At 51.0% G+C, this 19332-nt stretch overlaps 1 protein-coding gene across 1 annotated transcript; it reads right to left on the bottom strand.

The window, feature by feature from the left end:
• Positions 1-10619: 10619 nt before the first annotated feature.
• On the bottom strand, positions 10620-17152 carry CD2H10orf71 (chromosome D2 C10orf71 homolog). The gene has a single exon (XM_025917820.2). It carries the CDS (start codon positions 15586-15588, stop codon positions 11332-11334), a length of 4257 nt encoding a protein of 1418 aa, XP_025773605.2. The 5' UTR covers positions 15589-17152; the 3' UTR covers positions 10620-11331.
• Between the last annotated feature and the right edge of the window lie 2180 nt (positions 17153-19332).

The following is a 19332-nucleotide window of genomic DNA, read 5'->3' as shown; positions in this document are numbered from 1 at the left end:
TTTTATGTGTCTTATTTTGTAGTTTCTATTGCTGTATCTTCTAGTTCAGTAATATTTTCTTCTGGTTATAAAATCTGCTTTTCATCTCATCCAGTGTACTTTTCATTTGAACTACTGTATTTTTATCAGAATTTTTTTTTTCTTACATTTGTTTATTTTTGATAGAGAGAGACAGAGCACAAGTTGGGGGAGGGGCAGAGAGAGAAGGAGACACAGAATCGGAAGCAGGCTCCAGACTTCTAGCACAGAGCCCGATGCGGGGCTCGAACCACAAACCGTGAGATCATGACCTGAGCCAAAGTCGGACGCTTAACCGGCTGAACCACCCAGGTGCCCCTGAGCTACTGTATTTTTAAACCCTAGAAGATCCATTGGGTAATTTTTTACATCTGACATCTCCTTCCCCATCACGCTCATGTTTTCCTCTGCCTTCTGGAGTACACTTAATATATTTAGAATAGCTGCTTTAGCTCCTCATCTGCTCATCCATTCTTCTTTTTATTTCAGAGTCTGTTTCTAGTGAATGGTCCCCCAACCCTGACACCCCTGTTATGAATCTTATCTTCTTGCTGTTTTGCATGCCTGGTAATATATGATTGGCTGGTGAACATTGTGATTTTTATATTGCTGGTTGCCTGGATTTTATTGCATTCCTTTAAGTGGAGTTGGGTTTTGTCTGATAAGCAACTCAGTTACTTGGAATCTGTTGGATCCTGTAGAACTTGATGAGGAAATGTTCTAGAATCTGTGCTGTTCAAAATGGTAGGCACTACTTACATGTGGCTCTTGAGCACTTAAATGGCTCGTGCATAGTATTGAATAGCCATGTTTGGCAATGGCTACCATATTGGACACTGGAGCTTTAGAGGCTTGTGCTTGCCTTCCAGCTTTTTAAAGGCAGATGTAGTGAATTTTTTTAAGTTTATTTATTTATTTTGAGAGAGACAGAGCGAGCGGGGGAGGGGCAGACGGTCGGGGTAGAGAGAGAATCCCAAGCAGGCTCCACACTATCAGTGTGGAGCTCGATGTGGGGCTTGAACTCATGAACCATGAGATCGTGATCTGAGCTGAAACCAAGACACTTAACTGACTGAGCCACTCAGGTGCCCCAGAGCTTTTATTCTAAGATTTATTTAGCTCCACTACTAAGGGGATGGTTAGTAGTGGAGATTCTACCTAATTCCCTGTGTCTTAGGAGGCATTTAAATCCTAATTAGTGGGAGATGAACTATTCTCAACTTTGTAATAGCCTGTAAATTGTTCCATCTATGCATTTTCTGGTGATTTTTTTCCCCAGCATTGGTGGTTTCCTCTCAAACATATGCATATTTATACTTGGCCAAAGACTCAAGGGGATCCCTTTTCCAAATTTCCAGAGCTTACCTTCTGTAAAACCCCTCATCTCTAATACTGTGCCCTGAAAATTCTGGTATTCTTGGCCTCTTGAAACTCTAATCTCTGTATCTACAAAGCCAGACTGCTGGGCTCTGTTTGGGTTCCCCTCCCTGAACGGTGGCCTGGAAATGGCCTCCAGACAATAAGCTGGTGAAATCATGGGGCTCACCTTATCTGCTTTCCTTCTCTTCAGGATCACAGTTCTATGCTGCCCGTTGTCCAGTGTCTAAAACTTGTTTAATGTGTAAGAAGCCAAGAGGGGAAGCAGAAGAAGCAATGCTTTCACCACATGTAGTTTAGTAGTGATAAAAGTTAATTTCAATGTTTGGTAAATTCAGTTAGGAGATCATTCATGAAATATGATAAAATTTATTGTTATTATTATTATTTTAAATTTTGGAGAGAGAGCAAGCAGAGGATAGGGGCAGAGGGAGAGAGAGAGAGAGAGAGAGAGAGAGAGAGAGAGAGAGAATCTTAAGCAGGCTCCATGCTCAGTGTGGACCCCAATGCAGGGCTCGATCCCATGACCCTGAGCCAAAATGAAGAGTTGGATGCTCAACCGACTGGGCCACCCAGGCACCCTGATAAAATTATTATCTTTTCTTTTTAAAAAAATGTTTATTTATTTTTGAGAGAAAGGGAGAGTGAGACACGGAGCATGAGCTAGAGGGGGCAGAGAGAGAGGGAGACGCAGAATCTGAAACAGGCTCCAGGCTCTGGGCTGTCAGCACAGAGCCTGACACAGGGGTGGAACTCACAAACTGAGATCATGACTTGAGCTGAAGTTGGACACTTAACCAACTGAGTCACCCAAGTGCCCCCTGATAAAATTATTTTTTAAGACAATTTCTGTTGATACCAAGTTTCCATGAAAAACCCCAAAGACTCTCAAATAAAAATGGCCAAATTGGATGGGCCTACTGATGTCACCTTGGAGGGACAGATCTCTTCTGGTTTTCTGGAGTCCCTGCTCAGGTGACAGAAGGGAGTTGCCCTGAGTGTATTTTGGACCTAGCAAATCTTCTCCAGGGCCAGCAACAAGGGACTCAGACTTACTTAGAAAAACCCTTTCTCTTAGCATTTTCTGCCAAAGCTTGGAGGATTCAGATTAGATTCAAATATGTTATGGGAATTTTTGGAGGGGATAGCATGTCTTTTCCTTTCCTTCCTCCTGCTTTTGGTGGCTTCTGCCCTGCTCCCTCCCTCACTGCTATGCAGAGCACAGATTGGGGGGAAAGATCTCTCCCTGGGCTGGGTGGGCCGGCCCTGTTAGCATGAAACATGCTCTGGGAAGATGGTGTGGTCAGGGGTCCTTTAACAAATGTTCTTAGCTGCGGTCTTCTAATTTTAAGTTCTTGAAGCCTCCTCAAGAACACACTCAAAGGAAGCGGTTGGAACTTTTAGGGACATCTTAGTGGCTGATTTGACTTCCCAAGAAACTTGAGAATCACGCTGTTTCAAAAACTCATAGAGAAGTTGAGATGTGAAGATGTCAAGCAGTGTCTCCTCTAGGACTTTCTAAAGCTCTTCCATGCTTGATAATATTCAAATACTACGTAAAACTAGATGTGTGGCCCCCTGAGGTAGTGATGCTGTTTATCTTTTAAAGCCATTTTCCTCTGTAACAATATTTATTTCTCCATCCGTGGAACTAAAATTAGGCAGTATCATTGGATTGAGGGGAAGCGAGGAGAGAATGACAGCTAAATTTACCCTCCTTATCCCGAAAGAGAGCAGCCTTAATTTTCTTTGGGTGACCTAAGAGTTAAACCCCATCTATACCAGCCTGGCCTTCCCACCTGGTAGCCAAACATGATGAAATGCTTTGGAAGACAGCGGTCTGATGCTGAGCCCTCCCATGGCAAGAAACACAGAATTCAGGTTCATTCGCAGCTTTCACCTAATACAATTTGTCTAATGTCCTCATTATTTCCCTCATCGCCAAACCAAATAACTCATTTCTAATTTGGGTTTTGCACATCGTTGTGAGTGCGGGGCAAGTCTTTGGCCTCCTTTGGTCGGCAGGTGTGAGCTTCTCAGCAAAGAACATTAGATAAATGTGAATGCTGACTTATGGGGTCCATTGTGGGACATCTGTTCCTGGGCCTCAGGTCCCTGAGACCCCATTTGTGGGGCCACAGCCTGCCTGGCTGCCCATGATACAGGGGCAGGGGAGCGGAGTGCCTGCTCTGGTTAGGGATGGGGTTGACTCATCTACATGCTGGCAACAGCTAGGTGGGAAAATGAGGAAATAAGGTCAAAATGGCATTAGTCGCTTTCCCAAAATATCCCTTTTATTGGCTTCAACTCTTCCATTTAAAGTAAGAATCCCACTGAATTCAATGATGTTTGCCTGTTGCCCACCTTGGATCTTGCACTGCGCTAGCCACTGGGAATGCAGCGATTATGTGGACAGGCAAGATGCCTCCTTCCAAAACTGGCCATTGAGTAGGTGAGGGAGACAGTTAAATAGGCAGTTAAAATATGTGCTGTGATGGCAGGACCACACATCATGGCGGACGTGAGGTGCATGGTCAGGAGCATGGCGTCTAAGCTGGGGCACCTTAGGGTAACAGGAGTTAGACAAGAGGAGGCTGGCAGGGAGAGGGTGAGAGTTGACAGGGAATGGAGGCTGACAGAAAGAGAGAGCTCTGGTCACCTCTTGCTGTGTCACCAGCTACTCTGAAGCTTAATGGCTTAAAATAACAGCAACCGCTTTATTACCTCTCACGGTTTTATGGGGCAAGAATCTGGGAATGGCTTGGTGAGGTGGTTCTGGCTCAGGAGCAGGAGCCAGAAGCAGGAGCTGGAACGGGAGGATCATGGTCTCTCCCTTTCCATATGGTCTCAGGGCCTCTCCAGACCATTTGAACATGGGCCTGTGTTGGTTTCTTTACAGCAGAGTGAGCCAGGGTACATGGATGGCTCCGTGGCAGCTGGGGACTTGAGGAGTGTATTTTCCAGGGACTGGTGATTGTGGCATGGAGTTTTTTGACCTGGCCTTGGCACACCAACTCTATCCTGTTGGGCACACACCAGTGGCCAAGGAGGCACAGGCCCAACCTCCTGTGGAGGGGTCAAAGAATGTGGAGGGGGTCAAAGAATGTGCAAAGGGCTGGAAATGGCCCATTTGGTCAACTCAAAGACGCCCAGGGCAACTGAATTCTAAGGAAGCAGGTGATGAGGCCATTGAGATCCAAGGTCCCAGTGTGTGGAGGCATGTCTTCCTCTGGAGCTGGCTCTTTGCTGAGGTGAGCAGGAAGTCCAGGAAGATTCTGGATCAGGGTGGGGCATTAGGTCTTTGGATTCCCTGTGGGGAGGGTGGTTTGGAAGGGGTTTGTGTGAGGAGTGGGGGCAGAGAGGGAGCTCTAATAGCAGTCAGGGTGAGGGGTAGTGGTGGGGCACTGATGAATGGTGCATATTGACAGAGGCCTGGAGATAGAGTGGACGGGTTTGAGGTCTGACTGAATTGGGGGCAGGAGATTGGGAGCAGTGAGGATGGGGCCTGTGGCTTGGGCCACCAGGAAGTCGGCAATGTGGCTCTAAGCTGGGGAGGCAGGAATGGGGGAGAGCCCTGGATTTTTTTCTTCATCCATTTTTCTCTTTGGAGTCAGGGATAGTTGCACTGCTATCGTCAGAATGTGGGTCTGAGTGGGCTCCCATCCCTTCACGATTTGGGCCACAGTCCCGAATTCTGCCTTCTCTGGTCCCTGTGCCTTTGTCTCCAGGAGAAGGTGGAGCCCAGTCTGTTCTTGTCCCCATGAGGGGCATGGTTTCCTTTAAATGCCATCGCTGTTCTGGGGCCTCAAGGTGAATGGGATGTCTGTGCTGGTCAAAAGGCTTTATGTTTTTGTTCTGTTAATCCATGACAAAATATACACACCGTCACATTTACCATTTTAACCATTTTTAAGTGTACATTTAAGTACATTCACCACCGACCATCTCCAGAGCTTTTTGATCCTCCCCAGCTGGAACTCTGCAGCCAATAAACATCAACTCCCCATCCTCCCTCCCCCAGCTCCTGGCAACCGCCATTCTACTTTCTGCCTCTATGAATTTGATCATTCAGGTGCCTCATAAAAGTGGAATCATATAGTATTTGTTCATTTGTGACTGGCTTCTTACACATTGCATAATGTCTTCAAGGTTCATCCTTATAGGCTGTATCAGAATTTCTTTCCTTGTTAAGGCTGAATAATATTCCATTGTATGGATATACTACATTTTGTCCATCTGTTGACTGACATTTGGGTTGCTTCTAGCTTTCGGCTATTGTGAATAAGGCTGCTATGAACATGAGTGTGCAAATATCTGTTTGAGTCCTTGCTTTCAATTCTTTTGTGCATATGCCTGAGAGTGGAATTTCTAGATCATCTGGTAATTCTATGTTTAGCTTTTTGAGTAATCTTCATTCTGTTTTGTTTTGTTTTGTTTTGTTTCTTACTGGGGCCACGCCATTTTACATTCCTACAAGCAATGGACAAGGGTTCCAATTTTTCCACACCCTTGCCAATGCCTTTTTTTTTTTTTTAATATTAGCAATCCTAAGGGATATGATGTGATACCTCTTTGTAGTTTTGATTTACACTTTCCTCAAGAATAGTGATGTTGAGCATTGGTCAAAAGATTTCCATCAGAAGGTATCCACATTCTGGGAAATCAGAAAACTTGGCAGAAGAGATATAGTGGATGTATGGGGGTCATGACAGGTGGGGAAGCCATTGAAATCACATTGCCTGGTGCAGTGATTGCCTGGCTGGACAGAGGGCCCTCCATATACTCCTAACACAGCACACAACTGGCTAGCAGCTCAAGGAAGAGCAAGATGGGGGCTCCACTAATGGCAGTGTTGACTAAGAGTCTCTGCTAGAAGCAGACCATTTGGTTAGTTCTTGACTTGGCTTGCTGGCACTTTCCATTTTGATCAGCAGGGAAGAAAGAGCTGCTGAACGCACAGGAATGCAGAGTGAGACTGACCATGTCATCTAGAGTTTGTAAATGTGAAAGAAGAGTACGTCAGCCCCAAATTTTCCAAATCCAGAGGAAAATATAGGACTGACCACAGAAGACAGGATGGCAGGCACCAACAATGTCACTTGGCAAATTATGAAGGGGGGGAGTGGTGAGAGGGCTCTAAAGAGAGCAAGGGGCATCTCCGAGCTCAGAAGAATGGCAATGAGAGATGGAGGTCAGGGCTGGGACCCAGGAGGACCTTGAGAACAATGTTGGGACAGTGAAAGGGCTTACAGATGAAACTGCATTTGGATGAATGGTGAACACAGCAAGGCTGGCTTTGCTTGGGAGTGATAATGTGCATAGCGCCTTAATCCTCCATTATCTCCTTGTGTAGTGAGGTCACCGGCTCCACCATGCTGGAAGGGAGCCCTCGCTCCCCACAATGCCCCTCTTCCTCTCTTCAGAGAAGATCAGTCCATGGCTGCCTTTCAGAGCTTCCGGGCATGCCTGGGCCTGGCTCTGGGCAGGGCTGGTGGCTGCATGGACAGTGCTAGAACCGGCTGTGCCTTTGCCTGTCCGCAGTTTTCCACCTGGAGGAGTGTCTCTGTGTCCTCCCTGCCCATAGGCAAACCCAGATGTGTCCTTCCTCCTCAGATTCCTCCACTGAAGGGTCTCCACTGGCTGGAACTCTGGGCCTGGGCAGCTCCAGGCCATTCGTGTGGGAAACCTGCGTTTATGAATCAGGGTATAGCAGAATCTCCTGGGGAGCTTCTCCATTTACAACTGTCCTTTTCCCACACGTAGAGTGTCCGATGAGGGGAGTCAGCAGTGGAGCCGGAACTGTCTGGCTAACAGCTGCCTGGTGATGGAAAAGCCCAGACAGGCTTAGGCTTCCTTCCTGAGAGCCAGCAGGTGAGGGAGAGAAGCACTACCAGAATGCAGTGATGGGTCCATGTGGAGTCCCAGTGCAGGGAGGAGGCCTCTGCTCGGATGGCCCTGCTACAGTGGTACTAAGGACAGGTAAGCAGATGGTGACAGGCTCCGGTGACAGGGCCCGGAGCTCTCTCTGCTAAACTGGGACTACATATCCGCATGGTGTAGAAGGTCCACACAAGACAACTGTAACATTGTGGTGTTATCTGGGCCAAAGTGCTTTCCACATGCGTAGAATTTGGGTTTTGCCTACAGCTCCTCTTGCAAATGCCAAAGTCTCACTCATATCTTTCCCTCCTGGGGGCACCCCCTGTTTAGACTTTAGACTCATGACATTGTTATACGGGAGCCCCACATGCAGCCTGCGGTCTCAAAAGATGTCATTAGGACCCGTCTGACATTGAACCCATCCCTGTCTTAGAAAAGGGTTCGCTAGCTTCTGTGGCACATTTCCGGTGACGGGGGGCTTTGTGCCCCCCAAGCCACTCTAGCCATGTGGAGGCTGTAGTTAGGAGACATGCCCTTCTTGTAGTGGGTGTGAACCAGCCTCCCTGCAACTCTCCCACCCGACGTGTAAGGCTCTCTTCCCGTGCCCATGGCAAAGTTGTAGATATGAGGGCCTGGATGCATGTCCCTGAAATCTTTCCTTTCTGGGCCAGACAGAGGCTCCTAGCACTTTTCAAATTTTAATGTGCAAATGAATAACCGGGGAATCTTGTGGAAATGCAGACCGAGCTTCTGGGTTTCTAACAAGCTCCCTGGTAATGTGGAGACTGCCGATCCATTGGCCACACTTAGAGAAGCGTGAGTGGGGTGTCCACTCAGTGAGAGTGAGAGTGACCTGAGTTCCTGGCTTGGCTCCCTCCCTCAGTGACTGTGTGACTTTGGGAAGTTACTCAACATCTCAGTGCCTTTGCTTCCTTTATGGTAATATGAGGCTAATGAGGGTACCTCTCCTAGGTCTGTTGAGAAGGCCAGTCTCAAAGCTCCTGGCTCCAGGGCTGGCACATGCCATGTGGTTGACAGTGTGAACCCTTGGTCACTTTCCACTGAGTAGCCCCAGGACCTTTGATTGTTCCCTTGAGGTACTCTACATCTGTGTACCTTTACCAGAAACACGTAGAGGGGCCAAAACTCATAGGAGGGCCCGTGCACTAAATAGAAGATGTAGGCATGGCCTTGACCCACAAGTTCTACAAATAATATGTTTTCACAATTCTCACCACTGCTCTATTAAACACAGTGGTAGAAATAATGGTTTTTCTGGGCAACTCAGAGGAGTGAAATATTAATTCAGAAGCTGAAGGGACATATCAACAAAGGTCTATCCTGTGAGGCTACATTGGTTTCATTCCTGTGTTGGTTAAAAATGCTAAGTAACAATTAGCTAAATCATTGTACGTTGGTGTGGTAAGGCAAGTCTATTAGTATTTAACAAATGTCATCTTTGTTTGCTAGATAAAAACTGGGAAGTTCTGGTGTCTTCAAAAGCTGATGTATTACTTGGTGTTTCCTAACTCAGTGTAGGTGCCGTTTCCTGTAGGAAACCCCTTTTCTTCCTAGGCTGAGTTAAGTGCTCCTCAGACCACCCTATTAAATTACTTACCACGCTGGACTATAATTATCTTTCTTCTCTGTTAGATTTTACCAGATCTTATTATCATGGTATATCTTTAGTGTCCAGTGAAGTGCCTGGCATAGGGTGGGAACTCTAAAAATGTTTGTAAAAGGGGGGCGGGAGGAAAATAGAGAGAAAGAGAGATAGAGAAAAGGAAGGAAGGGAGGAAGAGAGGGAAAAAGAAAGGAAGAGAGGGAAGGAGGGAGGGAGGAAGGAAAGAGGAGAACGGCATTTACAACTGAGTTGGTCTTCATTGACTTTTGTCCCTCGGAAGCATTACCTGCTTCTTAGCAATATAGGCACCTTGCTGTAAGTGATGGAGGCCCTCCTTCTGGCTGACTTGCTGGGGAGCCAGGTGTCCAAGGAATCCCTGCTCTCTGTGTGCATGTTGCATGCTGCCAGACACCCTGTTCCTTTTGTGCATTCATAGGGAAGTTGACCTTGATCCCTAAATATCTACCTTTATGCTTTTAGCTCCATCAGTAGCCCTGCTTATATTGTTTCTAAGACAGAAGATGGCTGCCTCCCCAAACATAAGCTCCCCTTGAGAAAAGTATATTTTTCCTTGTGGGGACGTCGTTACTACCACTATGGTTGTTTTTTAATTAAGGGACTCTACTTTTTTGGGGCAATTCTTTTCCTGGACCCTGAGAATTCTAAGATGAGGTATCACTTTCCATGTTTGAGTAAGAGGAAAGCAAGGTGAGGGGATGCTTGGCCCTGGTGGCAGAGCCAAGATTGCAGCTCGTTCTTCTCACTGGCATCCCAGTGGGTGACTCCTGGGAACCACACTTCTCGGACAGCAGCCTGCCTGTGTCCCTGCCTAAGCATCTGGTTGTCTCACCGCGGCCCTGAGCTGGGGGACTTGTGTAGTATTTGCCCAGTGAAATTAAGGGGTGGCCGTACTTATTGGGAAAACAAACGGGTATAAGATCCTGAGTCCAAATCGTGATCAGGAATATGCTCAGAGTCCTTGTATCTGTGCGAGTCCGGGACTTGGTGAGTTCTGCGCCTTCCCGTCTGTTTCCAGCCCGGAAACAGCTATCTTTGCCAAAAGAACCAGGATGATGCGTTTTGTGGGGTCCCCTGGGACGTGGGCAGCATAGTCCCGACAGCTGCCTCGACAGCTGTCCTTTCTAAACAGAGAGGGAGACGTGTTTGCTCCCGTATTTCCCATAGCACAAGAATTACATTGCTTCAGCAGATGCCCTGGGTGGAAGCCTGTGGGGACAGGCCTGCTTTCCTTCTTAGCACAGTTGCCCGCAGTGGGCATCGGCTCACAGACTCTCTCTATTCTCAGAAGTACAGAGACGGTTATTGTATTTTGCTCCCCTGACCTGATTCACATACTTCCCTCCACATCCCCAAAGGCCAGGGAGTCGGGAAAATGCAATTTCCTTTTGAGTACAGGGCACAGGCACTGGTCACTAGATTGGGACAGCTAGGGCCTGACTCAATTCCTTGGGCCAGCCTTGATGGTGGGCTTGGGTCTTCCTCCTCTTTGTCTCCCAACAGGAATGGAGAGCCTGGCCCCGAGAAGGCATGGACAGGTGCCGAGGGCTCAAGGAGAGACACCGGGACCGTGGTGGGTGCCAAGGCTGCTCTGTTCAGACACGAAGCCCCCGCGTCCCGGTGGTGATGGAAGGCCTGGAAGGCACAAGGCACTTTACTCACCGGTGGAGACCCACCCCGACCCAGAGAAGAGAGACAGGAGTCCAGGACAGAATCACATCTGCAAACGTGTTTCACTTTTTAAAAGGTAGCCTTTTGTCGATCAGAAAATAGCCTTCAGAGGAAAGCTTCCTCAGTAAAGAAAACCCATTCTATCCAGATAAACATTTCTGCAAGATTGCCTTGGGTCAGTCCTCAGCCATCTCTGCCTGCAGTGAACTGGAAATGGCTGCTGCGTTGGAGCGAGGGTGGAGTTGTTGTCTATACCACGCTGGACCTGGAGGGGCTGGGCTGGGTGGTCTGCTTGTGGGCAGGGCTCAGCTCAGCGCAGTGCAGCGATTCTGGGGGCCTTGGGAGTTTGCTTACTGCATGAGCCAGCCCTTGAGAAGAAGAAGGTGGGCAGCTGGGGCAGAGCAGCCATTAGGAATCCTCTGGACCTGCCCCAGGGGCATAGCCAGAGGAGGCCAGGGAGTAAGGGAGGGGAAGAGAGAGGGGGTCAGTGGAGCAGATCCAGGATCTGGGAAGGGGCTTGGGAGGGACCCAGTCATGCAAATAGCACCTTCCCAGGGAGAGAAGCCCTTCAGGTGGGGTTTTCTCAGAATCCCTACTTCCTTTGGGAATTTAGGGATCTCACATGGCTAAGTATGTGTTGGTGTGTGTGTGTGTGTGTGTGTGTGTGTGGATTGTTTTGGGGAAAGGGGAAGTAAGTTCTTCTGGGTTTATCTGGGGGCGGGGAGGTTAATCAGATGCAATTCTCAAGAAATGCCTTCTGTGGCGAAGTCCTCTAGGTCGTTGGTGGAGATGATGCCCAGGCGTGGGGCATCTCCCCCCTCCTCCCCCAGGCTTGGGGAAGGAGCATCAGGGCGCTGGCCTGCGGAGTGCCGGGTGGCGTCGCCGCGAGGCCTAGGGCCCAGCTGGAGCTGCAGGCCGGCCTCGCGGGCCCTCCGGGGCCCGGGCCCAGCTGCCTCGGTGGTGTGAGGGCCCTGACTTAGGAAGGTGGGGGCAGACAGCTGAGAGGAGCAGCGCAGAGGCATCAAGGCCGTCACGGGCAGGGGCCGGAAGTGGGGGTACAGCATGTAGGGAGCATCCGGAGTGTCTGGCGGGGGTGGCTCCGGGGAGCCCCCCTCCGAGGTTGGGATGGAGACCTTGACGTATTTGCCCGTCTCGGGATCATAGAAGGTCTTGATTCTCACCTGGAGTGGCAGATCGAAGACAAAGTATTCTCCAGATTGGGGGTCTTGGAGAACCTTCTGGGTGGCAGGGTAAGGGGGCAAGGGAGTAAGGGACTGGGATCCCCCAGGCTGCCTCCTGATGGGCTCTGAGAAGGCAGACACTGAGTGGCGGTGGATGGGAGGGGGCAGGGAGCGGACCCCGGGGCACCTGGGTCGGGGCCTCTCTCCGGGGACTGGTGGCCCTCGTTCAAGGTCCTCCAGGCACAGCTTTTCTTCCAGGGGTTCGCCATGCTTTTCTTGCAGTTGGTCGGTCTTCCTCCTCTTGCTGGCCAGCTTTTTTGCCCGCCGCAGGGCCTTCTCTGTTTTGGGTGGGACTGCAGGAGGCTTGCTGGCCGCCCTCTCCAGCGGGGCGGGAAGTTCTGGTTTCTCAGGGAGGCCTGCTGAGCCGGCGGCCGCGTCCAGCACCAAGCCTCTTGGAGAAAGTGTCCTGAGGTCTTCTGCAGGTGGCTCAAGTTGGGGGTCCGAGCCAGCCTCCCACGTGAGGGCGTGGGTCAGGTCCTCCCTGCGGGCCACCCTGGCAGAGTAGGGGCTGGCCCAGGGACTGGTGTGGGGAGGCTCCCCCGGCAGCAGGCCCGGCTCGCTGGGGGCCTGGGAGGCATCGTCCCAGACGCTGCTGGCGGCAGGGGAGCACGCGCTGCTCTCATCCGGGGAGCTGGCATTGGGGGAAGTTGCCATCTCACCGGGGACCAGTCTTCTCCCCGGGCGCCCTGCTCGGGGTGTAGACAATAAGTGACTTTTGAAATCTTGTGTGTGCTCTTCCCAGCAGGTTCCCGGCTGCTGTGGGGGTGGCTGGTCTTCCGGGTCGCCCTCAGGCAAAGCGATAGTGGGGATGCACCTTGGAGCATCTAGCTTCCCCTGGACTGTGCAGCTGTTCTTGCCATTGTTTGCCACAACTCGACGTGCAGCCTCTGGGGGTGGCTTCAGCCCTTCAGCCTCTGCCACGAGTGGAGGAGATGCGATGTTCCCCGTTGGGGCTGGCACCTGCCCGTGGTCCTCTGTGCTCTCCCAGGCCATGTGCTTCAAGTGTGTGCCCTGCGTGTTAGCGGCTGTAGGCGTGTTGGCCACTTCCTGGCTCTCAGGGCCACAAAGACCAGCCTCTTCTCCCCAGCCTGGCTTTGGCAGGTCTTCCTCTTTGTGGCCGCTGCCCAGAGGGTCCTCTGATGACATGGCCCTCAGGAGGGGCAACATGATGGGTTTTATCACGGGGGTGGCCCTGAGGGTGTTGTCTTTAATTGCAAACAGTTTGTGCTTGTTCATAGTGGAAGATGGCGAGGGGGTAGGGTCTCTGGTTGTATCCTTACTTCCCGCGATCCAAGTGCCTCTGAAGTTAGCTTCCTCTCTCGATGCCTTCCTGGGTCTACATCCAGATGAGCTTTCCCCTTCTCCTTGCGACGATGCCCCCTGGCTGTGCTCCTGCACGCACACCTGCCCGTTACTTAAGGCACCGTGCTGTGTCTCGTCTTTCCCTGTTGCTCTCTCCTTCTCGTCCTTCTGACTGTCACCTGCACTTACGTCATTCCTCCTGTCTTCCTCCTGGCTCTCCGTGAACCACGTCTTCTGCTGGTCCTCAAAGGAGGCAAAGGACTGGTCTGAAGAGCTGGTGCTGAATTTGGCCTTGCTTTTGAAGCATGGCATGAAATCCGATTGGCTGTCACTGTAAAACACATCTTCTTCCTCGGGAGAGAGAGGCCCTGGGGAGAATTTCTGGTTGAAGTTTGGATTCTGAAGTCCTGCCTCTCTCTCGGGTTCTGTCTCTTGAGACACGGATCTCAAGAACCCCTTTTCTAGGCTGGGAGTCTTTGGTTTCTCTGCAGCCTTCCCTGCCTCAGGCTCTCTACTGCAAAGCCGCAGAGACAGGTGCTTCCTGGGGCACTGTTCCCTGGACTCTGGACACTTCCCAGACCTGGTGGTGCCCATTTCCGGTTCTCCATCGTCCTTCTCATAGCTGTTTCTGTCAGCTCCCTCCCCATTGACGGAGAAGGGGGCTTGGGTGATGGCTGGAGGTGAGTTAAGAGTTAGATAGTTGTCCACAGAGGCTGTACCAGGGTCAGCTTTAGGGTCCATCTGGGGACTGATGTGTGACACAGAAGGGGCATCAGCTGCCCTTTCCTTAGAAAGCTCATTTGGAGGGCTCTCCTCAAGCCCATTGGGAAGGATGATCCCATTGCTCACGGGTTCTTGCTTGCCCCTGGTTTTCTCCTCGAGGCCTTTCGAGAGAGGTGAGGGACTATATGTGCTCTTGACACGCTTCCGTACATCCTTCAGGTTGAACAGCAGGCTAGGGGCTTTGGATTTGTAGCTGTCCCGAGACTGACATTCACTGGGTTCCTTCTCTTGGTACCCGTTTAGCTGTCCTGAGGGTGATGGGGTTATCTCCACCTGCTGGCTGTCAGATGGCTCCAGGATATTCTTGGTGGGTATGATGGGGGTCAGAAGCTTACTGATGTTGAAAGGAGGGCTGTAATGCTCGTTGGGGTCCATGGGCATGTCAAGAGCCTCGTTTTCTGGAAACTGTCCCTGGGGATTGTGCTTTGTGTACAAGGCTGGGCCTCTTCTGGTGGCCTGCTTCTTCTCTTCCGATGCATCTTGTAGACTTTCCTTCTTTCCTTTGCCGGACTTTGGTTTCCTCCATGGTGGCTGGGTGGGCTTCCCCTGAAGGTCGGGCTGGGAGCTAGAATTTCCCTCTGTACTGAATACCTGGGGCCCCGAATCCCGAGGTCCCCAGGGTCCCGATGCAGAGAGAGCCCCTGCTGCCAGCCTGCTCTCCTCCTGACTGCAGCTGGCCCGGGCCTGGCAGGGGGAGACTTTGTGCTCAGAGGCCGGGGGCTCTTTTAACAAGGGCGTGTTCTCGTAATGCTTGGGGGCTTTGCTTTCTGGGACAGGGTCAGCAGCCTCCTTTCTCTCGGGCAGCCGCGGTTGGTGGGCATTCCACGACTCAAAAGCACTGTTTTCACTATGAAGAAAGGTCCCTTTGCGAGGCCACTCCTTACCTCTTCCAGACTCGCCCTTGGATGGCTTGTGGGGAGGAGAGGGGAACTTTGACTCGAACGCATTGGCCGTGTTTTCAGGTGTTGGGAGGAAGCTGCTGGAGCTGTGACAGGCCATCTCGGGGTTCTTGGGGGACTCCTGCTCTCCGTGCTTCTTGCCAGGCTGGTGGCTACTCTGATGGGCTCCAGAGACTTCAGCGGGCACCCTCCTGACAGTCAGAAAGGCAGAATCGAAGCAGAAGTTGACGCCACTTTCTGGAAGAGGAGCAAATTTGGGGGGGTTCTTGAGAGCCGGGGGCTTACTGGTTGGGGGCCTGCTGTCACAGCGTTGGCTCTCAGTCCTGTCAAAGGATTTAATTAGCGATGACACTTTGGAAACAGGCTTGTTGCTGCTCCTCAGGCCGGAAACTGGCACCTCCAGTCTCCTCTGGGCTGGTGTCAGTGGGGGGCTGCTTTTGGGATACTTCTCTTCCCCTTGAACGTACTTGGGTAGCTGCTGGAACGTGGCTGCCCAGCCCGCATGCTCGGTGCCTTGTGACGGTAACTGGCTCCAAATACCGCTTTTCCTGTGGGTGTGGCTCACCGTTCCCTGATGAAGACTCCCAAACACCTGGCGGGTGATATCCGGGGACAGGGTCAGGTCGGAGTCGTGGAAGGATGTGTCCTCTGAGATGCACAAGCTTCGGAACGCCCGGTCTGTGAGGCTGCTCACCTCCCTGTCTGCATCGTCCAGCACACTGCCGATGCTCGAGGAGTCGCTGAACCCGTCCGTGCACTTCTTATTCCCCTGCATCGTCCGCCAGCTAGGAAGACTGTCCCCCGGTCAGCCAGCGGGTGCCTCTGGGTGACGGTTCTAGAGGGGTTAGATGCAGCCCTCTTTCCACAAAACTAGAGCTTCCTGGTGACCAGACGCAAATTGCAAAGTGGGATTTTTTTTTTTTTTCTCTGCAAAAGAAAGACGTGCAGGGCATGAACAGGCTATCCGACTTAGCGGCTCCCTGTGAGAGCTACACACTGGTCCAGATGGGTAATGGTGCCTGTGGTGGTTAATTTTATGTGTCATCTTGGCTGGGCCCTCGTGCCCAGTTTTTGGTTAAACACATCTAGATGTTGCTATGAAAGTAATTTTAAGATGTAATTAACATTTAAATCAATAGACCTTGGGAAAAGCAGATTACTTACTCTCCATGCTGCGGGTGAGCAGCATCTCAAAGACTGAGCTCCCCAGAGGAAGGGAGGATTCAGCCCCCAGTCCTTGGACTGCAGCTGCAACACTGACTCCCCCCTGGGTCTCCAGCCTGCCCCGCAGATGTCAGACCTGCCAGCCCCCATCACTGAAAGAGCCAGGTCCCTAAAATAAATCTCTTTCTGTATGTGTACATCCTATTGGTTCTGCTCCTCTGGGGAACCCTGCCCAAGACAATGTCTAAAGTTCAGATGTGTCATTTTTGCAGAGAGGTCTTCCCTGACATTCCATGGGGGTGTCCCCTCCCCACTTTCTCTCACAGTACCTGGTTCATCCTCTTTGTGGTACTGAGCATAATCTAAAGTTAATTTGCCCATCCCATCATTATACTGTAAGAGCCAGGAGCTCAGGAGCCGCTAGACTGTCTGTCTGCTCATTGAACTTGTCCTGGAGCCACCCCAAGAGGGCACAATCCCAAAGAGCCTGCATCACCGGGGCCCCTCAACTCTCTAAATTGCCCTTGGGTGTGACCACTGGGAGATGCTGGGTGCAGCCTGGAAAGACCTAGAATCCCTGGCATTTCTCCCCCATCCCTGATTCTGGCTACGGTGTGGGGTCTTGGCAATGCTGTGGTCCTCCCTTGCTATGGCCTTGGTCTCTTTCTGGGCCCAGCAACACTGCTCCCCTTCTCCCTGGGGGCTCCCAGGGACGGGGGGGGGGGATGTCTCCCATTCCTCCTGAATAGCTCCAAGTGCTGGGGTCTCCCGAATTCTTATGGCCTGTTATGGTCCCTTCATTAGATTTTCTTCTTTTTTAAAAAAAATTGTGGTGAAATATACAGGACATAAAATTTACCAACGTAAGCACTCTTAAGTGCACAGTTCGGTAGTATTAAGTACGTTCATACTGATGCAACCACCATTCCTCTCCAGAACTTTTCACAACATCCCAGACTGAAACTCTGTACCCATTAAACGCCAGCTCCACTCCCCACTCCCCCCTACTGCCGACCTCAGCCCTGGCAGCCACTGTCTACTTTCTGTTTCTATGAATTCGATTACTCTAGGCACCTCATACGAGTGGAATCACACCATATTTGGTTTTTTATGGCTGGCTGATTCACTTAGCAGAATGTCCTCAAGGATCATCCATTTCCATCCTGTTTCCCTGCTTTTTTTTTTTTTTCAACGTTGTTTTTTTTTTTTTTTTTTTTTTTTTTTTTTATTTATTTTTGGGACAGAGAGAGACAGAGCATGAACGGGGGAGGGGCAGAGAGAGAGGGAGACACAGAATCGGAAGCAGGCTCCAGGCTCCGAGCCATCAGCCCAGAGCCCGATGCGGGGCTCGAACTCACGGACCGCGAGATCGTGACCTGGCTGAAGTCGGACGCCCAACCGACTGCGCCACCCAGGCGCCCCTTTCCCTGCTTTTTTAAGGCTGAATAGTATTCCCGTGTCATCACATCCTTGCCAGCACTTGTTATTTTCTGTCTCTCTCTCTCTCTTTTTTTTTTTTTTTGTAGTAGCCATCCTAATGGGTGTGGGGCTGTACCTTGCATTTCCTTCTGGGTCCTGTCTGAGATGCTGCTTCCGCTGGGGACCCTGGCCGCTTCTCCCGAGGTACATACTTACGCTGCCTGGAACAGGCCTGGCCCAGGCAGGAGAAAAGTCAAGGAGCACATGACAAGTCAGCTAAAGTAGCAAGTGTAGACCCTAGCATGGGCCCAAGTGGTGGGCATTTGGGACGGTGAACATCTGGCAGGGTGCTCTGAGTCGTCAGCTGACAGATGACACTGTCACACAGTGGCTTCCTTCCCATCGGCAGTAGAAGCTGGCAAGGCTGAATTCTTCCCTCCTTGGCTGGCTGGTTGGAGGGATAACCCTGCCAGGGCTTTAGGGGACGGAACATGAAGATGCTTCCATCAGGGAGGTAGGGCCTGCACACCTTGTGTCCCTGTCCTGTCCTGGCCCCACATGGGGGGCAGCGCACGAGGTGTCCTGCCCAGGCCTGAGGCTGCTGGGCCAGCAGCATTGTGTTTCAGTCCTGGAGGTCAGCCTTCTTTGGGGCTTTTTGTTTCCTGTGTCTCGACCACAGCCCTCCGGTGGGTTTCCAGTGTTGACTCATTGGCAGGCAGACCTGGTTTTATGAATGGGAGAACTGAGCGGGCTGTGCTGGAGAGAGGAAGGACCACAAATTTTAGCAAACCCCCAATGCACTCTGCAAAAGTCTCTAATGACGTGCTCCTCAGCCCTGCCTTGAAAATCAGGGCTGCTTCTCCCAGAAAGCATATTACAGGCCTTTTAGGGGGCAGAGGACATCTGCTTCAGCCCTCGGGCCCTGCTGGCTGGCCAGCCTCACTCCCTTCCTCACAGGCTTCCCCTTCTAGGCGGCACGCCTCTGGTCACAGGGGTGGGAGCATTTGGATGTCAGGGAAAGTTCTGGCCTTTCTGATCAAAGGAACAATCCCTGTGGTCTCCACCCTGTTGACGCCCTCTCTTCCTGCTTCGCACGGGGACACAAATCCTGGAATGGAGTGTGTTTGTTTGCTAGAGCTGACACAACGAAGTACCACAAAGTGCTGGCTTACACAACAGAAAGTATCTCCTGGTGCTAGAGGCTGGAAGTCCTAGATCGAGGTGTCAGTCGGGTTAAGTCCTTTTGCAGGCTGCAAGGAAAGGGTCTGTTCCAAGCCGTTCTTCTTGGTTTGTAGATGCCCATCTTCTGTGTCTTCTCACTGTCTTTCCTGTGTTTCTCTCTGTCCAAACTTCCCCTTTTTATAAAAGCATCAATCCTTTAGGATTAGAGCCCACCCTAATGATCTCATCTTAACTAATTACAGCTGCCATGACCCTATTTCCAAGTAAGATCTCATTCTGAGGTCCTGGGGGTTAGGACTTCAACATGTGAAAATTTGGGGAATACAACTCAGCTCACAACACCGAGGCCTTCAGTTTGCAATCTTGAGGAACGAGCAATGACAATTAAAGACCAATATGCTGAGGACGACCTGGTGAGCAGGACAGTCCTGGGTCATCAATGACATGGCTGAGCGGTGAGTCTGTGCCAGAACTACCTGCTCTGGATTTGTGTGATTGGGGTGGGGCGGGGGACTTTAGTGGCTTCGACCACGGTGAGTCAAGTTTTCTGGATCTTGAGGTCCTGCCAATACAGTCAGGGAGGCTTCCGGCATCCTGAATGCTGGGGTCTTGGTCTTGGCAATGGCTGTGCTCCGTAATGGTAATACTGGGGTTTCCATACTTCCACATTTACGTGAAAATAGGACAGTAGAGATTTAAATTTAGAATCTTAAAGTAAGCAACTCCCAGCCAATTAAATACCAACCCCATTAGC

The sequence above is a fragment of the Puma concolor genome, chromosome D2 (genome assembly GCF_028749965.1).
Source record: "Puma concolor isolate L17-30 chromosome D2, mPumCon1.1.hap2, whole genome shotgun sequence".
Classification (NCBI taxonomy): domain Eukaryota; kingdom Metazoa; phylum Chordata; class Mammalia; order Carnivora; family Felidae; genus Puma; species Puma concolor.
The sequence above is the reverse complement of the archived record's forward strand: the minus strand, read 5'-3'. Positions and strand labels throughout refer to the sequence as shown.